General features: G+C 44.7%; 4 protein-coding genes across 4 annotated transcripts; all 4 read left to right on the top strand.

Annotated features, from left to right (window-relative positions):
* Positions 1 to 240: 240 nt before the first annotated feature.
* On the top strand, positions 241 to 2,367 carry LOC134188332 (uncharacterized). The gene is made up of 3 exons (XM_062656527.1): positions 241 to 583; positions 649 to 776; positions 1,219 to 2,367. Exons 1-3 carry the CDS (start codon positions 241 to 243, stop codon positions 2,314 to 2,316), a joined length of 1,569 nt encoding a protein of 522 aa, XP_062512511.1. The 3' UTR covers positions 2,317 to 2,367.
* A 3,177-nt stretch (positions 2,368 to 5,544) lies between these two features.
* On the top strand, positions 5,545 to 6,699 carry LOC134188154 (uncharacterized). Its single transcript, XM_062656350.1, has one exon. It carries the CDS (start codon positions 5,573 to 5,575, stop codon positions 6,464 to 6,466), a length of 894 nt encoding a protein of 297 aa, XP_062512334.1. The 5' UTR covers positions 5,545 to 5,572; the 3' UTR covers positions 6,467 to 6,699.
* A 1,969-nt stretch (positions 6,700 to 8,668) lies between these two features.
* On the top strand, positions 8,669 to 9,621 carry LOC134188333 (THAP domain-containing protein 5-like). Its single transcript, XM_062656529.1, has 2 exons — positions 8,669 to 8,969; positions 9,056 to 9,621. Exons 1-2 carry the CDS (start codon positions 8,669 to 8,671, stop codon positions 9,619 to 9,621), a joined length of 867 nt encoding a protein of 288 aa, XP_062512513.1.
* An 11,668-nt stretch (positions 9,622 to 21,289) lies between these two features.
* Positions 21,290 to 24,076, top strand: LOC134187889 (uncharacterized). The gene is made up of 2 exons (XM_062656060.1): positions 21,290 to 21,402; positions 22,763 to 24,076. The coding sequence occupies exons 1-2, from the start codon at positions 21,342 to 21,344 to the stop codon at positions 23,851 to 23,853; spliced, it is 1,152 nt and encodes a 383-aa protein (XP_062512044.1). The 5' UTR covers positions 21,290 to 21,341; the 3' UTR covers positions 23,854 to 24,076.
* Positions 24,077 to 24,444: the final 368 nt, after the last annotated feature.

Here is a 24,444-nt window from a genome sequence, read left to right on the forward strand (position 1 = left end):
CAAATCAAGCGGAGAATGATAAGTGTACTGAGGTATGCAGTCCAATGGGTAATCTTACATTCAAAATATTTGAGACTAGATGCGAGCTATTGATTGATTTGTTCACACAGATCTATCTTCGGGACCTCATGAAGAACCACGACAACCTATAATAAGTTTTCCATCACGAAGTTTTGGCAAACGAGAGCGTCATTTCAAAGGGAGTTGTATATCGAATGCAAATGGTTGGAGTATTCAGTGATGAATGATGCCTGCTACTGTTACTGTTGCCATCACTTTGCTCCAAGCTCGACCACTGACAAAGCGTTTACTGTGACAGGATTTTCTAATTGGAAGAAGACACGTGGTCACAAAGAGAAGTCCAATTCTCTGTTAAAACACAAACTTTCATCTGCTCACAGATCATCGTTTGTGGCATGGGAAGAGTATCGTCAATCTGCACAAAAGGGTCACACAATACAAGATATTGTGTCTCAGTCAACGCTTCAGGTGTCAGAAAAGGAAATAGAAGACAATAGATATCTTTTGAAAACTGTCATTGACATACTCCTCCTTTGTGCAAAACAAGGGATAGCCTTGAGAGGTCATGACGAAACTGAAGATTAAGAAATCCAGGAAATTTTTGAGCAATACTGGATATTTTGTCAGATCATGACACACGTCTGCAACAGAAGATTGGAAAATTACCCATGAATGCACATTATCGCTCACCTGAAATTCAGAATGAGTTGTTATCGGTAATGGGATCACTCGTGCGAAACAAGATCTGTGAAGAAGTGAGAAACAGTGGACACTTTACTTTGATGGTAGATGAAAAGACGAGATATTAGCAAGAAGGAGCAGGTTTCAATTGTTGTTGAGATATGTCAAGGCCTCTGCAGTGTATGAAAGTTTCTTGACAAACGTCACTGCTCATGACATTACAGCAGAAGGACTTTCGACATTGATAACCAACACTTTGTCACAGCACAATTTACCTCTCTCACTGTGTCTGCCAATCTTACGACGAAGCTTCTGTGATGAGTGGTCGATTGTCAGGGGTTCAAGCACGGATTCGGAAGTTATGTCCTCAAGCCATTTCATGCATTGCTTTGCGCATAGGTTAAACCTAGTTCTTGTGGACTGCTCGAAGAACGTGGAATTCGTCAGTGAATTCTTCTCTGTTTATCACATGCTCTACCTGTTTTGTCATCTTCTGCTGGTCTGCCTGTGTTTGAGGAAGTCCAGAGGGTGGCAGGTATAAAGAAACCATTGCGTATCCAGAATCTCAGCAATACTCGATGGGCATGCCGCTTTGATGCTGTATCTGGAGTTCTGCAATCACTCAAAGAAATAGTTGCTACTTTAGAGGATCTTACTGAGAATGACAGAGACAGTAAGCGAAGAGTCGAAGCAGGAGATCTCTTGACACATGTCAGGACCTTCAGGTTTATATTCATATTGGTTTTACTCGTCAAGGGACTTTCAATAACCAAAGGACTGTCAGATCAACTGCAAGATGACTCACTTGATCTAACAGCTGCAGCGGAACTTGTTGACTCTGTCCTGTCATCTATTCGTAGCAGCAGAAGTGACAAAGAGTGGGAGAGAACTTGGAAGGCTTCTGTTGATTTGGCTGAGCGTTTGGGGATTGCTGTTGTAGATGTACGTCGCAAGGGTAAGAAACGAAACTCTCAACGGCTACTTACCGATATGGTAGTGTTGGATACAACAGGAAGAAGAGATGTAGCCGGAGACGATTTAACTGAAGGAAATGAAGAAGCCACTACTAAACATTATTATCGAGCACATGTCTACAATCCTGTTATTGATTCATGGGTAGGCGAGTTACAACGACAATTTTCAGAAGAAAATAGAGAAATCATGAATTCTATCCAAGCTTGTTCTCCGCATTCTGGGAAAAACTTCCTTAGCTCAGAGAAGCTTATGCCACTTGCTAGTAGGTATGGTGTCAACGAAACAGCACTGATGAAAGAGCAATGCAAACAAGCTATGCATATCCTCTCAGGCAAGCAGCTAACAGGCATTTCTGATGTTCTTTTTTATTTGAATCGCAAGAATAAGGGGTTTGCCATTATTGTCAAGCTGTTGACAATAGCTCCTACACTAGGTGTAAGTACGGCTACCTGTGAGCGATCGTTCTCAAACTTGAAGAGGACTAAAACTTATGTACGGTTGACAATGAGCGACAGCAGAATGAGCAACCTGGCAATTTTTTCAATTGAGAAAGACTTGTCTTGTAACTGGTTAACTTTTGATATGACAATAGATAAGTTTGCTTCAGTAGACAAAGGGAGAAGGATAAAATTAAAATAACACAGGCGTATTGACTATTGTATGAAGCAATTTGCTTGAAAGGCACGATTGTAGCGCAAATAAACTTGAATATTAGAAAAATTCAATAATAGCGGTTGGCGTGTGCAAGTTTATATCAACTTCCAATGTTAAATGTTAATTCATTAATATTAATTAATTTATATATTAATATTAATATGGTCCCTCAAAAATTTAGGTCTGGCTACGCCACTGCACTCGCCTACCCCTCTAGAGACTGGAAGTGTAGTGCCAAAAAGTCTACCAGGTATTTGAGCATGCGCAGATGCAGTCATTGTATAATGACTGCTTAAAACTGGTGCTGTACATGTAGCAGCGCTGGGTAATGCGATCGTGTTTCAGTCTTGTTAATTCTGTTATCAGAAATTCGTAATTAATTTAGTAGATTTTCTAATTTTTTGTTTCGTGACGTCACATTGCGGTACCCTAGAGTGCACCTACCCCTATTAGAAACTCTGGGAATCCAATTATCCGGGACAACCGGAGTGCGTATACTCGAAAATTTGTGTTAATTAACTGAATTAATTTGTCCGGACAAAGAATGGGCTAATCAGCTAGTTTTAGATATCTACGTACAGTACATATAGTTGATATTAAGGAAATGACATGCTTTCCAATATAATGGTCTTTTCCTAATTTAGTATATTTATGTTTTGAAACCTTCAGACTTCCAGAGACCCCGTCCTTCCCTTAGGGGTTCCACTTGTGACGTTGCAACTGGATGAACCATTCTTTGTTTCTTCCTTCCGGTTTACGAGCCAGCAGTTCTCATTACACAGCTTGATCTGGCTTTACGCTATCTTCACTTCTCAGACATAAGCTGCCGTGGAAACCTGTTTGAATGCCGTAGTACTCAATCTTTCCGTCAAACTCGTTGTTCTCTTCAAAGACAGCCTGCTCAACTACAATCTGTGATGAGAAATCTGAGTGGTCATTAGGCGAAGAAGGAAGACCACATTTGCGCCACAACCACCTATACTCGATTTTTTCGTTGCCTGTCATCGTTCCATTTTCCGCAGCGTTTTTAACGGTACCTGTTCTGCTTTTTGCTCAGCACTGCAGCTTCCCATGTCGTTGACGTGTTGTAGAATAAGATTGAATGCAAGCCTAGTTCTTTACGTAGTACAGCCTAGTAAGCAAACTTTTCCGATGATTCCACAAGTCTACAATGAGGGCAGGGACTATTCCACACGTGATCTACGGTGTTCTGAAGTCCCCAGCGTAGATTCCATTTATTGTTGGTAGATGATGGACAGTGGAGGACACACATTACCACAAATCTATGCCTATTTAAATATTACAGGACAGCATTTTAGCGCAAATACAAGAATGCTCTTAGATACAGCGCTGCTCATGAATTGTAATGGAAGAATAAAATTTACCATTTGTATTTGGCATCTCTAATTATACGTGTAGTGTCATTACTAGTATTATCTTACCACATGCATATAGGTATTGCAAAATCAAGTCTGGAAAGCTGACCATCGATAGTATGCCTGTGTCTATTTCTATTTTATTACACCCTTGCACACTTCCAGCCATATATACAAGTTCAGCTTTGAAAGCTCTACGACTTGGAATTACTGCATGCAGCGGAAATTTTTCGGTCAAAAACTATTTCTATTTTAACTAGGGGACTTATTCGGGAAGTGCTTAATGGGAAGAGGCAGATATACGGTAATTCCCGCTCTAGAGGCACTTCTAATTTACATAGAAAAGCAGACTATTTAGTTATGAAGCTTAATTAATTTATTAATTGCTGCTCATTCGGAACATGGTTTCTGTTTCATTTCTGTAGTTTGCTGTGCAAAAAGCACCTTTGCACGATTTGCGGTGTGTGTATACCTATACAACGTACGAACTGAGAGTAGGAGTGAATCAAATACTCCCCGAAAGTCCCCGTACAGCCAGGACTCTATAAGAGTAAATACGTCTCTTATTTTGTCATTTTCCACTGTCTAAACCATCAGTGCATGAGTATGAGCGAACTAACAGAACGGACTCGGTTGAATCCTCGAAGGCGGGCAGTATCACAACCACCCTATGGAGCTACCGAGGCAAACAGCTCTGCTACGAGATCAGGAAGCGACGAATGCGACCAAATTCAACAGCGCAACTCAACTAGAGTCTCAGTACACACTGCAGAAAACCAACCTCAACCTTCCGCTGGACGGCGAATGTTTCTAGCGGTTAGTGCCGTGTTTCTGCTGGCCGCAGGAGGAAGTCTGGAAGTCTATTTGTTTGTAAGAATCTCTCAGCACGAACACAATATAAACACAAACAACACTCTACCAACTCTAAAGATGAACGCGATTCAACAGACAGTCTTCAGCGGTTATTTGTTATATCACATAGCTACAACTTTGCCTGCATGCTGGTGTCCATTTTGTGGATATTGTATTTCGTCTATGACTACTTAGTTGACAAGACGAGGAAGTGTAGGAGGTGTACGAAGAAGTGTAGGAGGTGTACGAAGAAGTGTAGGAGGTGTACGAAGAAGTGTAGGAGGTGTACGAAGAAGTGTAGGAGGTGTACGAAGAAGTGTAGGAGGTGTACGAAGAAGTGTAGGAGGTGTACGAAGAAGTGTAGGAGGTGTAAGAAGAAGTGTAAGAAGAAGTGCAAGAAGTGTAGTAGAAACAGGGAAGATGAGGAAAGTGATATCACGGAAAGTGAAAGTGACAGTATTGAAAGTACACATCGGACTACGGGGAATCAGACCACGGAAAATGACAATCAAACTACGGAAAGTCAGAACCAGACCACAGAAAGTGAAATCGTGGTAAGCGAGAGCAGAGAAAATGAAAGCAGGCAAAGTGAGAGTAACAATCGTTTGCAGACTGTCCACGATGTTGGAAATTACTTGATTTACGGCCTCGTATTCTTTGCTATCGGAGGGACATTGCTCACTTTGTGTCAAATAATGGCCGTGCTCGCCTACCATTGTTCTCATATAATGTCTGTACTTTACACCATCACCAAATTGATCTTCATTATCACTCAGACTGTGTTCATTGCCTGCTGTCGTCAATATCCACTTTTCTCCAAACATGTTGTACACGGTTTTTTCCTCTATTGGACGGGGGTAGTAAACTTGATACTCTACCTTACCACGTTTGTAGAAAGTAAGAGAGAGTTTGCTGAAGCTATTGCTGAAGCTATGGCTAAAGGTAATAAATCAATTGAAACTTCAAATTTGTTTTATCTCAACTGTTCGTCAAGTAATGAAGAGCTGTCGGACATGTATAAGACTGCAAGTGTGTACCTCTATCCATTCTTTCTAGAATTTACTTTGACGTCATCAGCCATGTTAGTAGAATTTTGGAGATCAGCAAAGGAAAGCCATGAGAATCTCAACCACTCTACCGATTCGCATAAGGATTCTAACGATTCTAACAAAAGAAAGTTGAAACTATCTTTTGCAATATCCGTTGGACTGATCATCATAGGATGTTACGGTTTCGTCATCTTTTTATTACATTTCCTTTCTACTAACAATTACTCGGCTCAGATATTTCAGTACTTTAACATTTGTGTAGGTACATTCTCAACTATTGTTTGCTTGATTGGTATTGGAGGTTTGATTTCCTCAAACAATACAAAAAACTCGACCTTTGGCTTTGATGAAGTTTTACTAATTGTTTCAATGTTTGGAGTATTTGGATTAAGCATCTCTAGCTTTTCTTCTGCTGTCTACTTCTTGCAAGACCAAAACGATTCCTATGCACCGATTAAGCTGACAACATCAGTAATATGGGTGATACAGGCAGTATGCCAGTCTTGTTTTATCGCAATGGCTCTTCATCGAGAACCCAAAGAAGTAAAGAAATGTGGTCGCATTTTCAACGTTGGTTATATGGCTATCATTTTGCTATTTCTCAATTTTGGAATGTGCCTGTTGGATACGATTGATCTAGAAGGACACTATCGCAGTTTGTACAGTGAATCTTCACTGAAAAAGCTGAACCAACTGGAAAACAATCTTTTTGGTCAAACAACCTGGACTTGGATCATGCTCGTTTTCTATCCACTTGCTATATTCTTCAGGATTCATTCGGTATCAACACTGTATCACGTGTTCAAGCATCACAAGTACCTACCAATGGAACCTAAACCAGCACGTGGAACTGTATAATCAACTGAAACTACTCAACTACCTGAAACAAGCCTGAAATCACTTGAACCTACACAACCAGTCAAAACTACAAAGAACCCAAGTTAGTGAACTAATTTATAGTTAGGCAATAGAATGATTATTGTAATGTCTAGCATGGTATGTACAACAGCTTCACAAACCGCCAACAATTAGCACAGACACTTGCTGGTGTATTTAGTATAGGGCACCGTTATCTAGCATGGTTATGTATCAAATTGGCACCATAAATATTTAGCTCATTTGTAACAATAAAGTACAGAAAACAGAACCTTGCCTCGATCAAGAATTACGCGAGAGTAGCGACAAAAAGATGCGACAAAAACTTGAACGTCCTGGGAACTCGTAGACCCACTCTAACTCTAAGACAAATAGTTGACCCTCACCCTACCCATCAACGCTGTCTATTGTGTTGCACTAGCAAACGTCATTGTAATGTTTGCTATAAGTGTTACTTAGTTTCAATGTTGATTGTAGCATATCTTTGCGGTTAGACTATACTCTGCGTTCACTTCAGTTCTGTTTAGTCGTAATACAGTTTGGCCTCTCCATACTGACTGTGCCCGCGTGCAAGCGTATAACTCTATACAGTATACCTACACATATCACACTGGCGACGAGGTGAACTATGTCTACGAACAAGGACTCAGAGCGCCGGCCCATCAAACTCTTGATATCACAGGCCCGCACACATCAAGGTATCAACAACCCCGCTCGTCAACGCAGTCTCATGTTACATTACGCAGGTACAGCTGTCCAGGACATACACAAAAGCCTCACGGAAGCTGCAACTGACGACACTAATACGGCATTCTCCCGCACTGTGGGTGCTCTGGATACTTAGTTCAAGTGTGAGCCAAACACGCCATACGAACGCCATACGTTTCGTCAGATGACAGTCAGTCGATCAGTTTGCATCCCTTCTCCTCATGCAGGCAAAACACTGCAGCTTTCAGGAAGGAGACGACCAACTTTGCGATCAGCTCATCGAACACATTCGCGATGCCCGGCTTCGCCGAAAACAGCTGGAAACAGCCAACATCAAACTCTGCAGACGTCTTGAAAACTGCATATGTTTGGGAGTCGGTCGATCATCAAGCCAAAGGCATGCAGCACACGATAGCATCAGCCCCCGTAGCGAGCGCCAGTGATAACTCAGCTGTGCGGCCACCCAAATCGCTGAAAGTCAAAATAGCCAGCTACAACGACCGCCCCGTCTGCACGCACTGTGGTCAACCGGGATAATGCACGCTTAGAATCGTGTCCGGCCCGTGGCAGGACAAGCAGCAAGTGCTATAAGCGTAACCATTTCGCTTCGCAGTGTCGCAGTCACGGCGCTCCGCTCCATTTTCCGGATCATTATAACCCCGCAACCCCGCCCACACCACTGACCGCAGACAGAAGCCACAACCGCCTCCTCGCCACAGTGACTCCGCTTATCACGTTACCACAACTGCCGCTGTTCCCTAAGGGGAGGAGGAGAAGTCGTACTCATTTTTGATTGGTGATCATGATAGTGGCCCGCCAAAACAGCAATCAACCTCAACTACAATCACCATGATCAGTCTGAACTGCTTCACGACGCAGGCATTAATCGATTCTGGTGCTTCTTGCAATATCATGAGCGACGACCTCTTTCACAAACTTTGCTCACGTGGTTTGGACGCAATGCTACGAACAACCAACAAAACACTGTATTCATACACCTCGCAGCAGCCACTTGACGTCGTAGGTCAATTCACGGTCAACGCGACGATACACGAAACGACTCGGCCGACCGAATTTGTGGTAATTCGTTCAAAAGGGCAACTTCTTCTCGGCAGGAAATCGGCACACCTGCTCGGCGTACTGCAGCTGAAACCCGAAAGACCGCACACCGCACACACGGTTAACACGTCCGACGACCAATTCCGGTTTAACATCGAACACCGTTACCCTCAGCTCTTCCACGGTGTCGCAAGTTAAAGAAGAACTCCCACGCTAATACAAGTTAATGTTTAATCAAAGTACTAGTTGCCACAACTTCATTGGCACAACAAGTTTTTACCTAGGCCTGTCAGGAAGAGAGAAACAAGAAGGCAAAGTTGGGGCGTGTCGCATGGGCGCCACCATCTTGGATGATGACGTAGAAGTGTCTTACCTTCGCGCATGTGTACATTGCTGGGTAGGCAAATCTTGCGTAGAATGGTGTATTGCATTGCGTACGGCTGTAATAATAAAGATAAGGACAGACAGCGTGGTGTGCGTTTCTATCGATTACCACTTAAGAACGAACCATTGCTGAAAGAGTGGTTGTCCAAGCTTCGTCTGAAGGATCCGCCCTTGTCACAGAACAGTCGTGTGTGTACGGAGCACTTCCACTCCGACTGCTTTGAGCGAGATTTACAAGCAGAGCTCTTAGGAACAAAACAAAGGGTGTGCCTGAAGCCCAACGCTGTTCCAACACTCTTCTCTTTTGTAAGCAGTACATCAACGAAGGTGACAGGCAAGCGACGACAGCATGTTCACGTAAAACAATCCACGCTTCTATAGTACAAACTAGGAAGTTAAGAATTTTATGTAATGTGCCAGCTGTTACTGATATACTAGAACAGTCATCATCTAAAGCAGCTAAAGAGGAATCTGACCAAGAATTTGAAGGATTGGAAGACCAGGAGATACCAGAGTCAAACACTCTACCACTAATGTGTGATGCATCAACGCAGTACGATCTCTCACACATTGTGAATCCAGAAGAACATTCATATTTTTTAACCTCCTCTCCCATTCCTTCAGCTGATAGGGCATTTCATTTCCCTTCATTCTTGATAGCGGCCGACCCAGGGAGTCCTACTGCTTCCTCGGAGGGAGAGGTATCACGTGACATTTATACTGGTTCAGACTACGATCCTTTCAATGATACAGCTGCTGCAGACACATCAGTAACATCAGTTCAGTTAGACGAAACAGAAAAATTACCACCAGAAGCAGAACAAAAATACATTGTTTTCAGTAGCTGCTTCCAGACCCTTCTTCGATTCTGTCCAACCTGCGGAGCAGTTGTTGAAAGCACATCAGAACACTCACAAGGAAGCATGTTGACTGTGACACTGCAGTGCTCCAATGGTCATTCCATACTTGGAACTCACAGCCATTAGTCAAGGACATTCCAGCAGGCAACTTATTAGCAGCCAATGCAATCCTTCTCTGTGGTGGAAACTTTGCAAAATTTTCGCAATTAGCCGATGTTTTGAAACTGCAGTTCATGAGTGAGTCTACCTTCTATCGAACCCAAGATGCATACCTCGTACCAGTCATAAATGACTTTTGGGGAAAACACCAGAAATCCATTCTTCAACAGTTCAAAGACACTCCCCTATGTCTCCTAGGAGACGGGTGCTGTGATAGTCCTGGCTATTCTGCCAAATATGGCACATACACTCATATTGAGCAGGAAACTGGACTAATACTTGACTTCCAACTTGTTCAAGTCAGTGAAGTTGCCAACTCTGTTGTCATGGAACGCGAAGGATTTGAACGTTCACTTCAAAAGCTTCAAACTGAAGGCTTGCACATCAAACAAATTGCAACTGACAGACATATCCAAATTGCAGCTACCATGAGAAAGAAATACTCCAACATAGACCATCAATTTGATGTTTGGCACGTGTCTAAAGGAATAGCAAGAAAGCTGACACAGAAGGGAAAATCTAAGAGATGCACTAAACTCCTGCCATGGATCCAATCCATCTCCAATCACCTGTGGTGGTCTTCTCAGTCTTGTGATGGAGACTCCCAAATACTTACTGAAAAGTGGACATCAGTTATCCACCACATAGTAAATGTCCACTCTTGGGAAGGTGCTAGCAAGTTTACAACATGTGAACACGAAGAGCTAACACGTGAGGAATGTGACGAAAAATCCTGGCTGAAGCCTGGCTCCAATGCTCATGAGGCCCTAAAAGAGGTTGTGTTAGACAAAAATTTACTAAAAGACATACCAAAGCTCACCAAATTTTGTCACACAGGCATGCTAGAAGTGTTTCACTAACTTCTCACAAAGTACTGTCCTAAAAGGCAGCATTTTGGGTATAAGGGTATGATGACAAGAATACAGCTGGCTGCTCTGGACCATAATTACAACATTGATTGAGAACAAGCAACAACAAGTAAAGGAATCAAGAGGTATAAAGTTGTATTTCCTAAAGCTACCAAAGCCTGGGTAGCAAAACCTATAGCTGAGACAAAATCGTATCAATACCTCCACGAAATTTCAACGTCTGTGCTGAAGAGAAGATCAATGGAGCACACACACATAAGGCATCACAGAGCTAAAGCTCCACCAGTGGACTTACCCAAAAATATAGCTGGGCACAAACAGCCTCCCAAAGAAGAGATTATACGTAGAACTAGTACTCGATTCAATTAGAAGTATTAGTCCAGTTTCCAGTTATTCAGTTACAAGGTCTTCAGTTGTTTGTGTCAACTACATCTTAATTTGTTAGCTAATACATCACTGAGAATCATTAGCATCTCTAAACCCAACATAGTGCCCACTCTCATCTGGAAACGCTCTGCGTACGGCAGACACCACACACGATGGTATGACTATTCGTACACTTCTCCCCAACATCTCGTGAGCCCAGTGAGTAAATTGGCGGTAAGCCGCCAGTCTCAAAAGCCTACACAGGGAATTACCATGCACTAGCAGGTGAGAACGAACGTGATCGTTGCTTCAAATCATACCTGGCCGTAAGAGGTTCTGTAATGGAGCCTGGAGAGACGTTCATGACGCCTACCGCTGTGCGTAGAACTTCATGGTGCAAGCAGACAGTGTGAAAACTGTCATGCGCTGTCGCACATCTCACGCCATGAAGTCTCCAGCTCAGAGCATCGACTTCCTTGCAGCAGATGCATTCTGTAATGCTTGGCATGACGATACACAAACCACAAGTACACCAGTCCGTGTTTTCTAGTCGTTCCGTACGCGTATCAGGGACATGAAGTGTTTGGTCATCGTCGTCGCTACCGCCAGAATCACTTTCTGACATATCTCCAGCGTTTCGAACGGGTTCAAAGTTATACGGACGGATAGTTTTCATTGTTCTCTTCAGCCGCTGCGAGACATGCGCATAGGGTAAGACACTTCTACGTCATCATCCAAGATGGTGGCGCCCATGCGACACGCCCCCAACTTTGCCTTCTTGTTTCTCTCTTCCTGACAGGCCTAGGTAAAAACTTGTTGTGCCAATGAAGTTGTGGCAACTAGTACTTTGATTAAACATTAACTTGTATTAGCGTGGGAGTTCTCCTTTAAAAGATTTCCAAGCCAAAATCCACATTGATCCTCAGGTCAGACCGATGGCACAGAAGCCACGACGCATCCTGTTCGCACTTCGTGAACCCGTTTCAGATCGGTTGGACGAGCTCCTTGCAAAAAAGACATTGAAAAAGTCACATCAGCGCGGGAGAAATATCAGCACATCGTCAGCCAACTTTTAATTGACTGTCCAGGAGCACTAAACATAGCGGACAATCTCATCATTCACGGCCCAGACCAAGGAACACACGACACCAACCTGTGTCGGGTGCTCGATCGTCTTCGTGAACGTGGTCTCACGCTCAACCTGCAGAACTGTTGGTTTCGCAAAGCCTGAGTCGAGTTTTACGGCCTGCAACTCTCCGGAAATGACGTACATCCGACTGAAGAAAGGTTCGTGCGATCGTCGACGCGCCGCGCTCAACTTCCGCAGCAGAGCTACGCAGCTCTCTCGGTTGGTGGAATTCAGCGCTCAATTTCTGCCAGACCTTTATACGACTGCAAAGCCGTTGCGCCAAATTACGCACAAAAACACGTCGTTCACGTGGACCGACGAGCAAGACCGAGCTTTCGCCATGCTAAAGGAACCGCTCGCTAACGCCGCCGGACTCGCATACTTTAACCATACCGTACGTACGCAGGTTATCGCAGGTGCCAGTCCTGGTGGTCTTGGAGCAGTCCTCGTGCAACAACAACCCGACGGTTCAGCACGTGCAATCTGCTACGCCAGTCGCACACTCACCAGTGTTGAACGCCACTACAGTCAGACGAAGAAGGAAAGCCTTGGGTCTTGTTTGGGCTTGTGAGCGTTTTCACCAGTACCTCTGCCGTACCACCTTTGACCTTGTCACCGATCAAAAGCGTCTGAAAGTTATGTACTCTTCTCATCGAAGCCAACAGCACGCATTGAACGCTGGGTTCTTCGACTCCAGGCGTACAACTTCAACGTTAAGCACGTCGCTGGACCAACCAACATCGCTGACCCCCGGTCACGTCTACCGATTGCCAGCAACGACAACGTCGTGAACACATGCATGCGATACTGGAGATTCAGTCTACCTAGTCACACAACTTACCGCACCGAGTGCTCTCTTGATTCAAGACATCGAAACGGCCTCTGCCAGCGACAACGAGCTACGAATCATCCGCCGGTGTATTCGAACCAACGACTGAAAACATCTCCCTCGCATCTTCATGCCGGTGTAACAGAACAGATGGTCCCCTGCCCAACTTGTCCCCCCGGACACAATGGACCGGTCCAGGGTGTCCCCCGGACACTCTCGCCCAAGCCTATAATGTCTCCCTTGAAATATCTGGTCCCCGGCCCAAGCTTTCTCCTGGACCAAATTTTCTGGTCCAGGGTATCCGACCGGACAATCGCGATCAAGCCTATAATGTCCTCCTTACAAAATCTGGTTTATCTCCCTGGACACTATCTGTCACTCCACACACGGGACTTAGCTACATTCGGAGAACGTCATATCTATATCCGGGTAACGTCCACATTCGAATATTTGTCCGTTGTCCGTCAGATAGAATAGCGAAGGTGCAATGATTTCGTCAGCAGACGACCATAGCGAGTCGTCGCTACCCAGCACGTCGGACCCTACCAACCCAGACGACGATGCCCATTCAAATTTCAAAGACGTTTTAAAGTATCTGCGAGCTGGTCGGTACTGGTCTGCGGGGAAAAATTTAAAGACAGTGATCAGAAGAAAGGCTGCAAGTTTTATTCTTCAAAAAGGGACGCTTTACTAACCATGGCGGAAATATGCAGAATCTTCGACGAGTAGTCCTGGAGAGAGCTGAACAGCTTCGACTCGTTGAGGTTTGTCACGCTGGAGTTGGCGATACCAAACAAGCACGAGCCATGGGGCCACTTAGGACGAACCAAAACTCTGTAGAAACTAACAACTCGCTACTATTGGAAAGGAATGAAAGCGGACGTTGAAAATTTGGTAGGCTGTTATTATTATTATTATCCTATTTACATTTGCAAGAGACCAGCCTGCTAGCTGATGTATATTTTTGTGCAGATTCAGCACTGTGACAGCTGTCAACGGATTAACAAAAAAAACTAGACAAGACTTCAGCATCTCTGCATCCTATTCCGGTAAAGGCTGCAGTTTGGTCTCAAGTGAGGGTGGACTTGATTGGACCGTTACCAACGTCAAGGAGGGGTAACAAGTACATTATCACGCTCTCTGACTATTTCAGTAAATGGCCAGAGGCAGAACCAGTAGCTGACAAGACAGGTCACACAGTGGCATTATTTCTGTACAAGGTATGGAATCGTATAATTTGTCTTTGCCGCATTAACTAATTGATTTGATTGTATTTCAGATGATATGTCGACATGGGTGCATGAAAATACAAATTACTGATCAAGGAAGGGAGTTTGTCAACTCAATGAGAGAGAACCTTCAAATCCTAACAGGTGTCAATCATAGAATAGCGACAGCGTACCACCCACAAACGAATGGACTAGATGAGCGATTCAATAAGACATTGCAAGAAGCCCTTGCAAAGCAATTTGACTGTGAACAACGGGATTGAGATGACTTGATTGATGGAATTCTGTTTGCCTACCGCACATCTGTGCATGATTCAACAAAATAAACTCCTTTCTTTATAATGCACGAAAAAAGTTAGACTACCAGTAGAAATGGAGGATAGTACAAGTATGTCTGATGGGGGTATGGAGAAAGAACAATTATCCATGGAAGACAAAGTTGAACAAATGCAAGGAATCAGAACTCAGATTCACCAAGACGCAGCTAAGCACATCAAGTTGGCACATTCAAGGCAGAAGAACTATGATGCCAGACATACTTCTGCAGTTAGTTGTGTTGTACATGTCAGGAAATAGTAAACTGTAATTGCAGTCGTTATCCCTATAGTGATATCAAATTGGAGACCTTGTCTTGTCACAAAACTTGAGACAAAAATCTTGGAAAGGTGGAAAGCTGGAATCAAGATGAGATGGCCCCTATAGCATTCACTCGGTTCTCCAGAAAGGGCTGTACAGACTTTCAAGAGATGGAACTGTGCTAAAGAAAGCAGTGAATAGTACACGGCTGAAGTTATATCGAAGTCAACAGTTTCCGCAGTCCGGCGAGAGATTGAGGCACTCACAGGATACTGATAACACAAGCAGGAGAACAAAGACGGTAATGCAATCCTGTATGAATTTCTCATTCCTTACTAGCCTTAATCGTGAAGAGTAATTGAACGCTTAGAACGACGGCGCACCCCAGTCAGATGGTAAGCAGGACGAACAACAAAAACAAACAGAACAACAGCTAGACATCAGAAGGCAACAAAGGATGAAGAAACGATCCCCAACACGCTATTCAGACACTACAAGTGAACAACCGACAAAGAAACGGAGACCTAATGTGGTAAAACACCATTTTATCCTATTATGATTGATTAATCACATCTATAGTTAATCTGAAATTTGTGTAGAATGTCACCAGGACCTATTCAGTAAGCAAGAGGAACACGCTGAAGACAGGGAGACAGCTGACTGATGAGCACATGGATCTTGCACAGCAACTGTTGAAAAGCAGTTTCCTCATATTGATGGCCTACAATCAACGTTGCTAGTACAGAATGACGGTTTTGTACTTGTGCAACATGAGTCCATCCAGATTCACCATATCCCTGGCCACTGGGTGACCTCAAGCAGCCTTGGCTTAGAAGTAGCAGTCTATGACAGCAAATTGGTGGTATGGGATTAAGTACATTACTCACTCACCAGTTGTCTTCTTTGTACAAGTTGAAGATAGAAAATGATGAGGATGGAGATGAAAGTAATCCCGCCACTTTGACTGTGGAGGTACCTTATGTTCAGCAGCAAAAAGGATATACTGACTGCGGTCTGTTTGCAATTGCGTTTGCTGTCCATCTTGCTTTGGAGGATGAAGTGACTACACTGAATTTCGAACAAAGTCTGATGCAACAGCATCTCCTGAAATGTTCTGATAAGAAAGCAGTGGTGGCTTTTCCCCTGAAGATGAAGACCGCGGGCATCAGTCGTCCTCATAGACTTCGACTAAGGGTGATCGAACTTCATTGTACTTGCATGATGCAAGATACCATAGATGACATGATTGAGTGTGACACATGTGAAATGTTTTACCATCTCAAGTGTGTTGGACTGGGCACTGCATCAAGCCCATGGCAATGTTCTAAGTGCAATAATTAAGCAGACTGTTGGACAGTAGAGATGGTTTGTACGAACACTTATTAGATGATGTTTTTAGTTATACTTAGAATACTTACCGATAGCTCGTAGATATGATATGAACGAAGTGCAAATCCAGACCGTTCGTAGGACATTGCTCGTCAAGCACTGCTGTACCATGTAGCTTAGCAGTGATCACAGGTCTGATTGCGACTGTGAAAAAGCTGCCCAAAATCAATTCGCTATGACAAACAAAAGCTATTGACATGACAAGTGCACTGCTTTCGACTGGATTATACCGTCCCCGGACACAATAGGCTGGACTACGTTTTCTTCTCCCGTACCAGATATTCCAAGGGGGGAATATAGGCTTGGGCGAGAGTGTCCGGGGTACACCCTGGACCAGTCCATTGTGTCTGGGGGACAAGTTGGGCAGGGGACCATCTGTTCTGTTACACCGGTTTCCCATGAGCTTACCGTTATTGGCCAAGTTGTTTTCCGCGGCACCCGAATTGTACCTCTATTGTGCTACCGCGACCGCATTCTTATGTTAGCCCATAAAGGTCACCAAGAGATTGTGCAAACCAAGGAACGCCTCCACTCTAAAGTTTGGTGGCCTGGAATCGATTGCTAAGCCGAAATAACGTGCACAGCTTGCTTCAGCTGCAAAGCTGTCAGCCAACCACTTTCTCCAGCTCCAATCAAATCAACAGCGTTGTTACAAGGACCTTGGAAAGACCTCGCTACGGACCTCCTGGGACCTTTACCGACAGGCGAAACTCTGCTCGTCACCGTACACTACTACAGCCGCTACTTCGAGGTTGACACTCTCCGGCCCACTACCGCACAATCCGTCATCAACCGTCTCAACGTCATTTCGCACGCTACGGCATCCCGCGAAGCATACGCACCAACAACGGCGCACAGTTTATCGCGGCCGAGTTCATTACGAGCTGGGAATTCAACATCGTCGGGACACGCCTCTTTGGCCACGTGCAAATGGGGAAGTAGAACACCAAAACCGTACCCTGCTCAAAGCCATCAAGGTCGCTCACCTTGAACGGAAGCCCTGGCAGGCTGAGTTAACAACGATGTCTTCTCTCTTATCGTTCCACTCCGCATTCACATCTGGTATCAGTCTCGCCGAGCTACTCTTCCGCCGTCCGATGCGCAGCAAGCTATCTACAATCACTGCCACGGTATTTGATGACACCATTGTTTGCGACCGTGACTCTGCCCGCAAACAAACATCAAAAGACCATGCTGACCGACTAAATCGCGCCGCAGGCCATTCCATCTCGAAAGATGACAATGTTCTTGTTCGAAACCCAACTCCTACGAATAAGCTTAGCCCCACCTTCTTGCCGGATCCCTACCTTGTTGTTTCTCGTCACGGCGATTAGCTGGTTCTTCAGTCCCTGAAAACGTACAACTCAAGCGCAACGTTCAACCGACTAAGCCAGTATGCACAGAAAAAGAAAGGGACGCTGACATCGAGACATCCACCACCGACACAACTACGCCAAGATTGATGATGACGTTCAGACATCCACCACACACACCGGAAACGCGCAGCCCGACAGCGCAAACCCCACCCAACAGGTGTCGACGCCTTCAGAACAAAACGAGCCACGGCAAGCGGATGAAGGACGTAATTCTTTGCAACACATCACGCCATCTCAGAGTTAGAGCTTCGTTCCTCCAGCTCGATTCAAATTATTTGTGACTTCGTTCCGTTAAGTTTGTTTACGTTTACTTTGTTTTCTGTAATTTTGTTTGATGAAAAAATGAAATGTAATGTTTGTTTTATATGTTAATTAGCCTCAATGTTGATTGTAGCATATCTTTGCGGTTAGACTATACTCTGCGCATATCTCTAGTTCAGTTCAGTTCTGTTTAGCTGTAATACAGTTTGGCCTCTCAATATTGATTGTGCCCGCGTGCAAGCGTATATATATATATATATATATATATATATATATATATATATATATATATATATAAAGGAGAGGTGTCTGTCTGTGTGTCTGTCTGTGTGTCCGTCTGTTGGAGCGTTTCTCAAATACGGCGAGTCCGATCTCGGCCGAATTTGGCTCGCGCACGCCGAATTCATTCGGGTCGAAAGAGAAACGGTGGTCGTCTTCCTGACTTCTTCCACGACGACGCCATTTCCCGCCGATCGCACTCGCTTCCATTCGCGCTCGAATATCTCCGGAACGGCGCATCGTATCTTCACCGAATTTAGACTGCCCGTTCCCGACGTCGGACGGTACGCGCCGAGCGTGTCGTTTATTGCGGGCGACGTCGGGAAAGGGAAGATATTTTTGCTAATATCCGAGTCTTGAAAAAATACGCCCACAGTCGTTTGCCAGTCTACGACCGTCGAAGAGCTGCCGTGTTTGATGCACCTGTTCCCCGAAACGCCGGCATCGTCTTCGAAGAGACGACGTTCAGCGGGACTGTCGAAATGACGAGAGTCGGTGAGTCGTGACTTCGGTAGATACGGGGAACGGGTTATCTGGGTGAGTACTGCATGTGACTTCCAGTTCTGCTCTGATGGATTCGTCTAACTGCACGTGACTTTATTTCAAACAGCGCAATATCCGGAAGTGCTATACGATTCGTGTAACTGCACGTGAATTTATTTCATTCAAAGGGACAGCGCAATATCCGGGAGTGCTATACGATTGCAAGTGTATGCGCGACATTTTTATTCACTGCAATCATTCATGGCCAACATCACCTATGATACCATCAAACGCATTTTTAGATACTTTCTGCTATAATCTCTACTTATAGAGGCAACCTGTCTCTCCTCCACTTCCGTGTTGTATTGGATCTATGACAAACGTGTATGTCAACTGCGGTGCTATGAAGTGGAAAGGAGAAGCATCTGGCATGTGTTGTCCCCCGGGCGAAGCCGGGCATTGGAGCTTGTATATATATATATATATATATATATATATATATATATATATATATATATATATATATATAACTACACATATCACAACCATAAGCCCATAGAGCTAATTAAACCGTAAAAACAGCCTCAACGTGCTTAGACTATTGTTGAGAGATCACCACCTGCACGTAGCAACTGAGAAATATATCTACAGCCATCGCGGAACTGTTCAAATTACGAGAGACAACAAAGGAGTAATCTATCTTGCGCAACAACACCGGCCAGCACAAGATTTCGTGTTCGCAGACAGCCTGAGTACATGCAGTGATGTGTGCGACCAGTAGCCTCGCCCCAGACGCAGTGTAGTTGCACTTGCAGATTGGTTGCACAGTGGTGATGGCAGAGTGGTGATGGCAGCACATCCGGAACTGCAATACATACTGCGAGGCTAGTGAATGTGCGATCTCCGCCATGACGGTCTATACAAAACGTTCTAGCAGAATGAGAACTGGCGTTAAACAGAGTAGCTCAAGCGCACAATGCCGCAACATAAAAATGGACTGTTATCCGGGCGTAACACGGACGTCATCGCTGGGAGACCTTTGGATATGACATCTGATGCGTTGACGTTAGTTTGCATCATGAGCTATCGCAAACGTAACGATTTTAGTTTTCAAGCTTGTTGTTGAAGGTATAGCGATGCATCAAATTGGGTAAGGCCCCATTAGAACTCGGGTCTTTGCGTTCATTTCCGTCAGAGCCATATATACAGCTCTAATTTTAGTCAGAGCCTTGACGTCCCAGATGCGTGTAGCGTTAAGGCCGATTTTAATTGGCGCTACACGGGTTTGGGAGACCGAGGCTATTCTAGTACTTTTTCCGATTTTTGTCGTGGCCCTACTGCGAGACGAAATCATGTTTAAACCACGAACGTAGCGTGACCTCTGCAAATGAGAGGCTAGATTTAAAAAGCTATGGGACACGCCCACTTTATTTAATTAGCTGATACGTTTCGTAACTAGTACAAGCCTCGTACCAGACCCTCTCGCGCCGTCGTGCCTGGTTCCCGTATAACATGACAACGCCGGAGAGGGTCTGGGATCATCCCGCCTACTTTCTTCACTTAGCGTTACCCCACGACATCTAAGTGTCACCCCACGTCACCAACGTCAACACTTTCATGCTCTTAGTTAATTACGAATCCATCCTTCCATCAAAGTTATGCTAACTGTGATATCCAATTGCATACATCAACTGTTTACATTTCGTTTCTTGTAGCATGCATGGGAAGAGATTCATTTTGCTGCATGGAAAGAGATTGATTCACAGAGGGAGCTCGATCCTGGGTTCGATTCACGTTATCTGAAGCTGTGAGGTCCATTGTGATTCGATCAGCAGTCTAGGTAGCTTGGACTAGGGATGCAATAGGCGCTGCTCTATTACTGTGCTAGGCTACCAGAACAATACGAATCGGGAAGCTCGTGTACGATTCGGGAACATTTGGAGCCTGGCAGCGCGTGCCGTCAGACATGGTGTTGACTTCCGCTCTAGTGTCTCTTGGAGAGGAAGTCCTCTTTCCCAGAGAGGTTGGAAAATACATAGACCTTGGGTAGGGACAAGATGCCAACACTGAAAGGAAACAAGTAGAGTACGAATGGAAGGTCAAGTCGGTTGCAAGACATTCCGTGTGACACATGAGAAAACTAATTAATACACTAATCGTATTAGTAGCCTGAGGCTTGGTGACATACGAGCTAAGTTGATCATCTAATAGCATAAATGGTAGGCGGGATGATCCCAGGCCCCTTCGGCGCTGTCGTGTTGTATGGAAACCAGGCAGGACGGTGCGAGAAGGTCTAGATCTGGTACGAAGCTAGCTAGTACACATTAATTAAGGCACTTCTGAGGGGAAGCTTGATCAGTAAAACTTAGACGCGACCTTGACACGTGTGACCTCTCACAATTGAATTCATGCATGTTTAGTATGTGTACATGTATAGTGTTGCACATAAGTGTACTGTACTGTGATGCAGCTAGACACTGTCAAAGTCTATAATGTATTACGGGATTGAGTGACAAGTAACGCCCTCCGAGATCCGATCTATATCTATAGTTGTCTGTCACGAATTAGGTTGATGACTGGTAACGAGATGGTACAAGATGGCAAGAAGAAACACGAGAACACTAAGGGTAACATGTACACTTGCTGACCACAAACAATTTGTTATACCTTTCTATAACAGAAAACCAGTTCTTTGCGAATCCTGTTTCTTCTTCCTGATCAATCAAAGAAAACTCGAAAAAATTGGTTCAATAGTTTGCGTGTGCATGTACTTACGCATGCGCTTGCGCCGTGGGCGTTTGTCTACTACATATATATCTAGACAAACCAAGATCCTTTGAAATCTAAGTCATTCAGTCAGCACTGCAGACCGTGTCGTGAGTGATTTTCTTGCGCAAAACAATGACGTCTCGAGTTCTTCTGTTTCTGATGATCATTTGTGTCTGGAACGACATCAAGAAAGGTAAGCTGCTTGCTAGACCTGTCGATAGACATAGGCGTGTAACGCATCACATCTCATCACAGAGTAACTTCGACTAGTGTCTTGACTGTATTCTATCGAAGAACAGGAAAAATATAGTTTGTTTCGAGCAATTATTTGAAGATTACTTAGTAGGGCATATTTTTGGTTCCGGAAGTATTTCGCCCATAGCGGGAATCATTTGGTTCCGAGGACTGGAGCTTTCTAACTGTTTTGGCTATACAGAACAGATGCGAAAACATGCCGCTGCATGGCCATGACAATATTCTCGCGTTTCTTAGACGTCTGGATGAGCAGAAATCGAGCGTGACCTGCTTCTTCTTCGTTCGTATTTGGCTGCCTAGGGAAGATGCAGCCATCCGACGACATTCGCGAAAGTCAATTTGTGAGTCAGAAGTCGCGCGTTTTTAGGTCAATCTTAGTTCGTTCAGCGGGCGTGTTGGATGCACGCACAGATGGGCGGAGATCGAATTTCGCTAAAAATTTGATCTCGCTGTTCACCACGAGACATACACGCTATAGAATATATTCGTTGCTTTTATCCCGCAGCTGTCACTACAGATAATCTTTTGGGCAAAGAGGGCATGGCTACCTAATAATTTTTCTGTTTCACTGCATTACTCACAACATGTGACAGAGAGCAATCAGTTCCGTTCCGTCGCGTCTGCCCACATCAAATGACAGTGGCATATTGTGTATGCATGCCTTCACGCTACCTGACGTGGCAGTGCGGACCGGTGACGCACGGATAGAATTCAGCTCTATCCCAGCGTCAAAGCCGCACGTAGTCTCCGGTTCAACGAAAATAAAATCGAGCAGCTGACCAATAAGAGCAAAGAGCTATTATTCCTATTAGCTTATATGAGTATCCCGTATAATTTCTGAAGACGATGACGATCATTTCTCCGCTTCCTTTTCTTGCTTCTTTGGAGCGCCACGACTCCTTTCCCATCAAAATTCACGTACTTACAGTGCGCGGAGTACGCTACAAATTGTGAATCAGTCTGCGTCAACGTTTGACAATGCGAACCTTTATAATTGCGAACCTGACCGCAAACGGTACGAACGTAACCGATTGCTGTCCGTCACATACTGTGAACTCTACTGTATATGCGGAAGCGTTGCGTTGTCTTTGTTGTCATATAACATTATGGCAAATGCTGCAGACTAAATTGATCTTGTTGTTGTTGATGGATGATAATCACCTGTCCTAAGACACTTAAGTTAATTAATATAAATAGAAACCTATCAAATTTTAATACAATATTTATTGTTGCCATCGCTGATTGACTTCTATCTGCTGCTATATCTGATTGTTATATCTTTCTTTGTAACTCAATAGCGCGTGCGCTGGATGATGACGTCGATATGGAATCGATCGTCCGCTCGGTTTACATTGATAGCTCTCACCACGCCCACATCCAACACGGCGGAGTCAAAATTTGGCGCTTCGACATCGCAGCCGAAGAATGCGAGTCCGCTCGAGTGCATCTCGATACATTCGTCATGGCGCCGGGAGACTACGTCCTCGTGTACGGCCTCGATGCAAACGGGCGGACAATCGGAATGGAGAGATTCGAGGGTAAAGGATGGCGGGATGCCGGAGACGTAAACAGCCGTCGCGTTTGGGCTAAACATATCGTACTCGAGCTGCACGCTACAAATGGCCAATCTCACTTTCATCTCACTTACGTTCACTACTCCGACTGCTACTATGAACGACTGGGCAGACCCAACAAACTATGCTCGGGGGGAGCCGGATGGAAAAACTTAGTCTGCTTTAAGAACGACGTACCACAACTTTACCAACTCGGGGATGCCGTCTTTAAACTACGTTACGTCAAGAACGGGACTGCAAGAATAGCGACAGGATGGAAAGCGACCAACGACGGACGCTGCATGACTAACAATCACGTCGTCGATACCGAGCAGTTGGTCCGTACTCTCGAACTCCTCTATAAATACGACGCCACGACTTGCAGTAGTAGCACCGGAACGGTCAACGCCACGTACCACGGAGACCGCATGATTCAGACAAACGTTCCACTCGACTTCACTATCTTTACAGTGAGAGAGAACATAACGCGCGTTAGATGTCTACCCCGCACAACCTCGATCCCGCCGACGACCAGCATGCTACTCATCGTTCACCATCCAAACGGAGAAGTCAAGAAATTGTCCTACAAGTCAAATGTCGACGCCGGAGGAGTGTGCAAACGTAATGCGACCTGTTCTACGAACAACGTCTGCTACAACTGTGATACGGTCAATGGATCATCCGGGGCTCCTGTCATCTACAAACCTAACTCGACTTCTTCATTCTACGTATTTGCGTTGCACGTAGGTGCTCTAGCATCGGGGTGTCCCAACAGAGGAAGAAAAATGTCCAAAATTATACCCGCTGCTGGCAATAACCTTGGAGTCTGTACTTGAATCATCGACGAGAACTCGTGAGGACGCTAACCGTGAGTAGCAGAGAGAGAGAGACAAAAGTCCCGGATAGATAAAAGCTCAGCTGCTCGAACGGTTTCTTTGCTGTAGTAAACGTATCTAGTGTAGCTTGTTGACGCTGTTAGCATATACGCATTCGTTCTCTAGTCGGTGTTGAGAAAACTATAAAATTAGTTAATTAATAAAAACCGGGCTGCATTGAAAACGCTCCTTGTCTCTTGGATTTGAGCTCTGAATGCGTCCAGAAAGGAATAACACCACTCACATGATGCCATCTAGAGACTTGAGGGACTAAACAAGTATTCCTAGAGCGAGGTAAGAAGCTCCCTTGGCCCAGACGCGGTTCCGACATTTTAATAGCATGCAATAGCGACGGAGGGCCTGGAAAAACTTAGCCTTCAAATTTATTAATTAATTTTTGGATTACAATCCTCAAGTTCGTCATCTGTCTCTTCCTTCTTGGTCTTCAGTTAGCAGTGTCTAGACTCACGTAGTCGCCGATCTAGACGATCCTGTAGCGCGTCCCTATTTTCGACCCGAAAGTTTAGTCAATGTAGGAAGCTAATCTCGCTA

Source organism: Corticium candelabrum, chromosome 12, assembly GCF_963422355.1.
Source record: "Corticium candelabrum chromosome 12, ooCorCand1.1, whole genome shotgun sequence".
NCBI classification, from domain to species: domain Eukaryota; kingdom Metazoa; phylum Porifera; class Homoscleromorpha; order Homosclerophorida; family Plakinidae; genus Corticium; species Corticium candelabrum.

Bases quoted from the DNA above. Each gene is read 5' to 3' on its own strand.
- LOC134188332 (XM_062656527.1), top strand. From the start codon at position 241: ATGAATGATGCCTGCTACTGTTACTGTTGCCATCACTTTGCTCCAAGC. The intron at 584-648 runs GTCATGACGAAA...ATATTTTGTCAG, and splicing joins ACAAGGGATAGCCTTGAGAG to ATCATGACACACGTCTGCAA. The intron at 777-1,218 runs GTGAGAAACAGT...CCTGTGTTTGAG, and splicing joins GAAACAAGATCTGTGAAGAA to GAAGTCCAGAGGGTGGCAGG.
- LOC134188154 (XM_062656350.1), top strand. From the start codon at position 5,573: ATGTATAAGACTGCAAGTGTGTACCTCTATCCATTCTTTCTAGAATTT.
- LOC134188333 (XM_062656529.1), top strand. From the start codon at position 8,669: ATGGTGTATTGCATTGCGTACGGCTGTAATAATAAAGATAAGGACAGA. The intron at 8,970-9,055 runs GCAAGCGACGAC...GTAATGTGCCAG, and splicing joins TACATCAACGAAGGTGACAG to CTGTTACTGATATACTAGAA.
- LOC134187889 (XM_062656060.1), top strand. From the start codon at position 21,342: ATGACGTCTCGAGTTCTTCTGTTTCTGATGATCATTTGTGTCTGGAAC. The intron at 21,403-22,762 runs GTAAGCTGCTTG...GTAACTCAATAG, and splicing joins CTGGAACGACATCAAGAAAG to CGCGTGCGCTGGATGATGAC.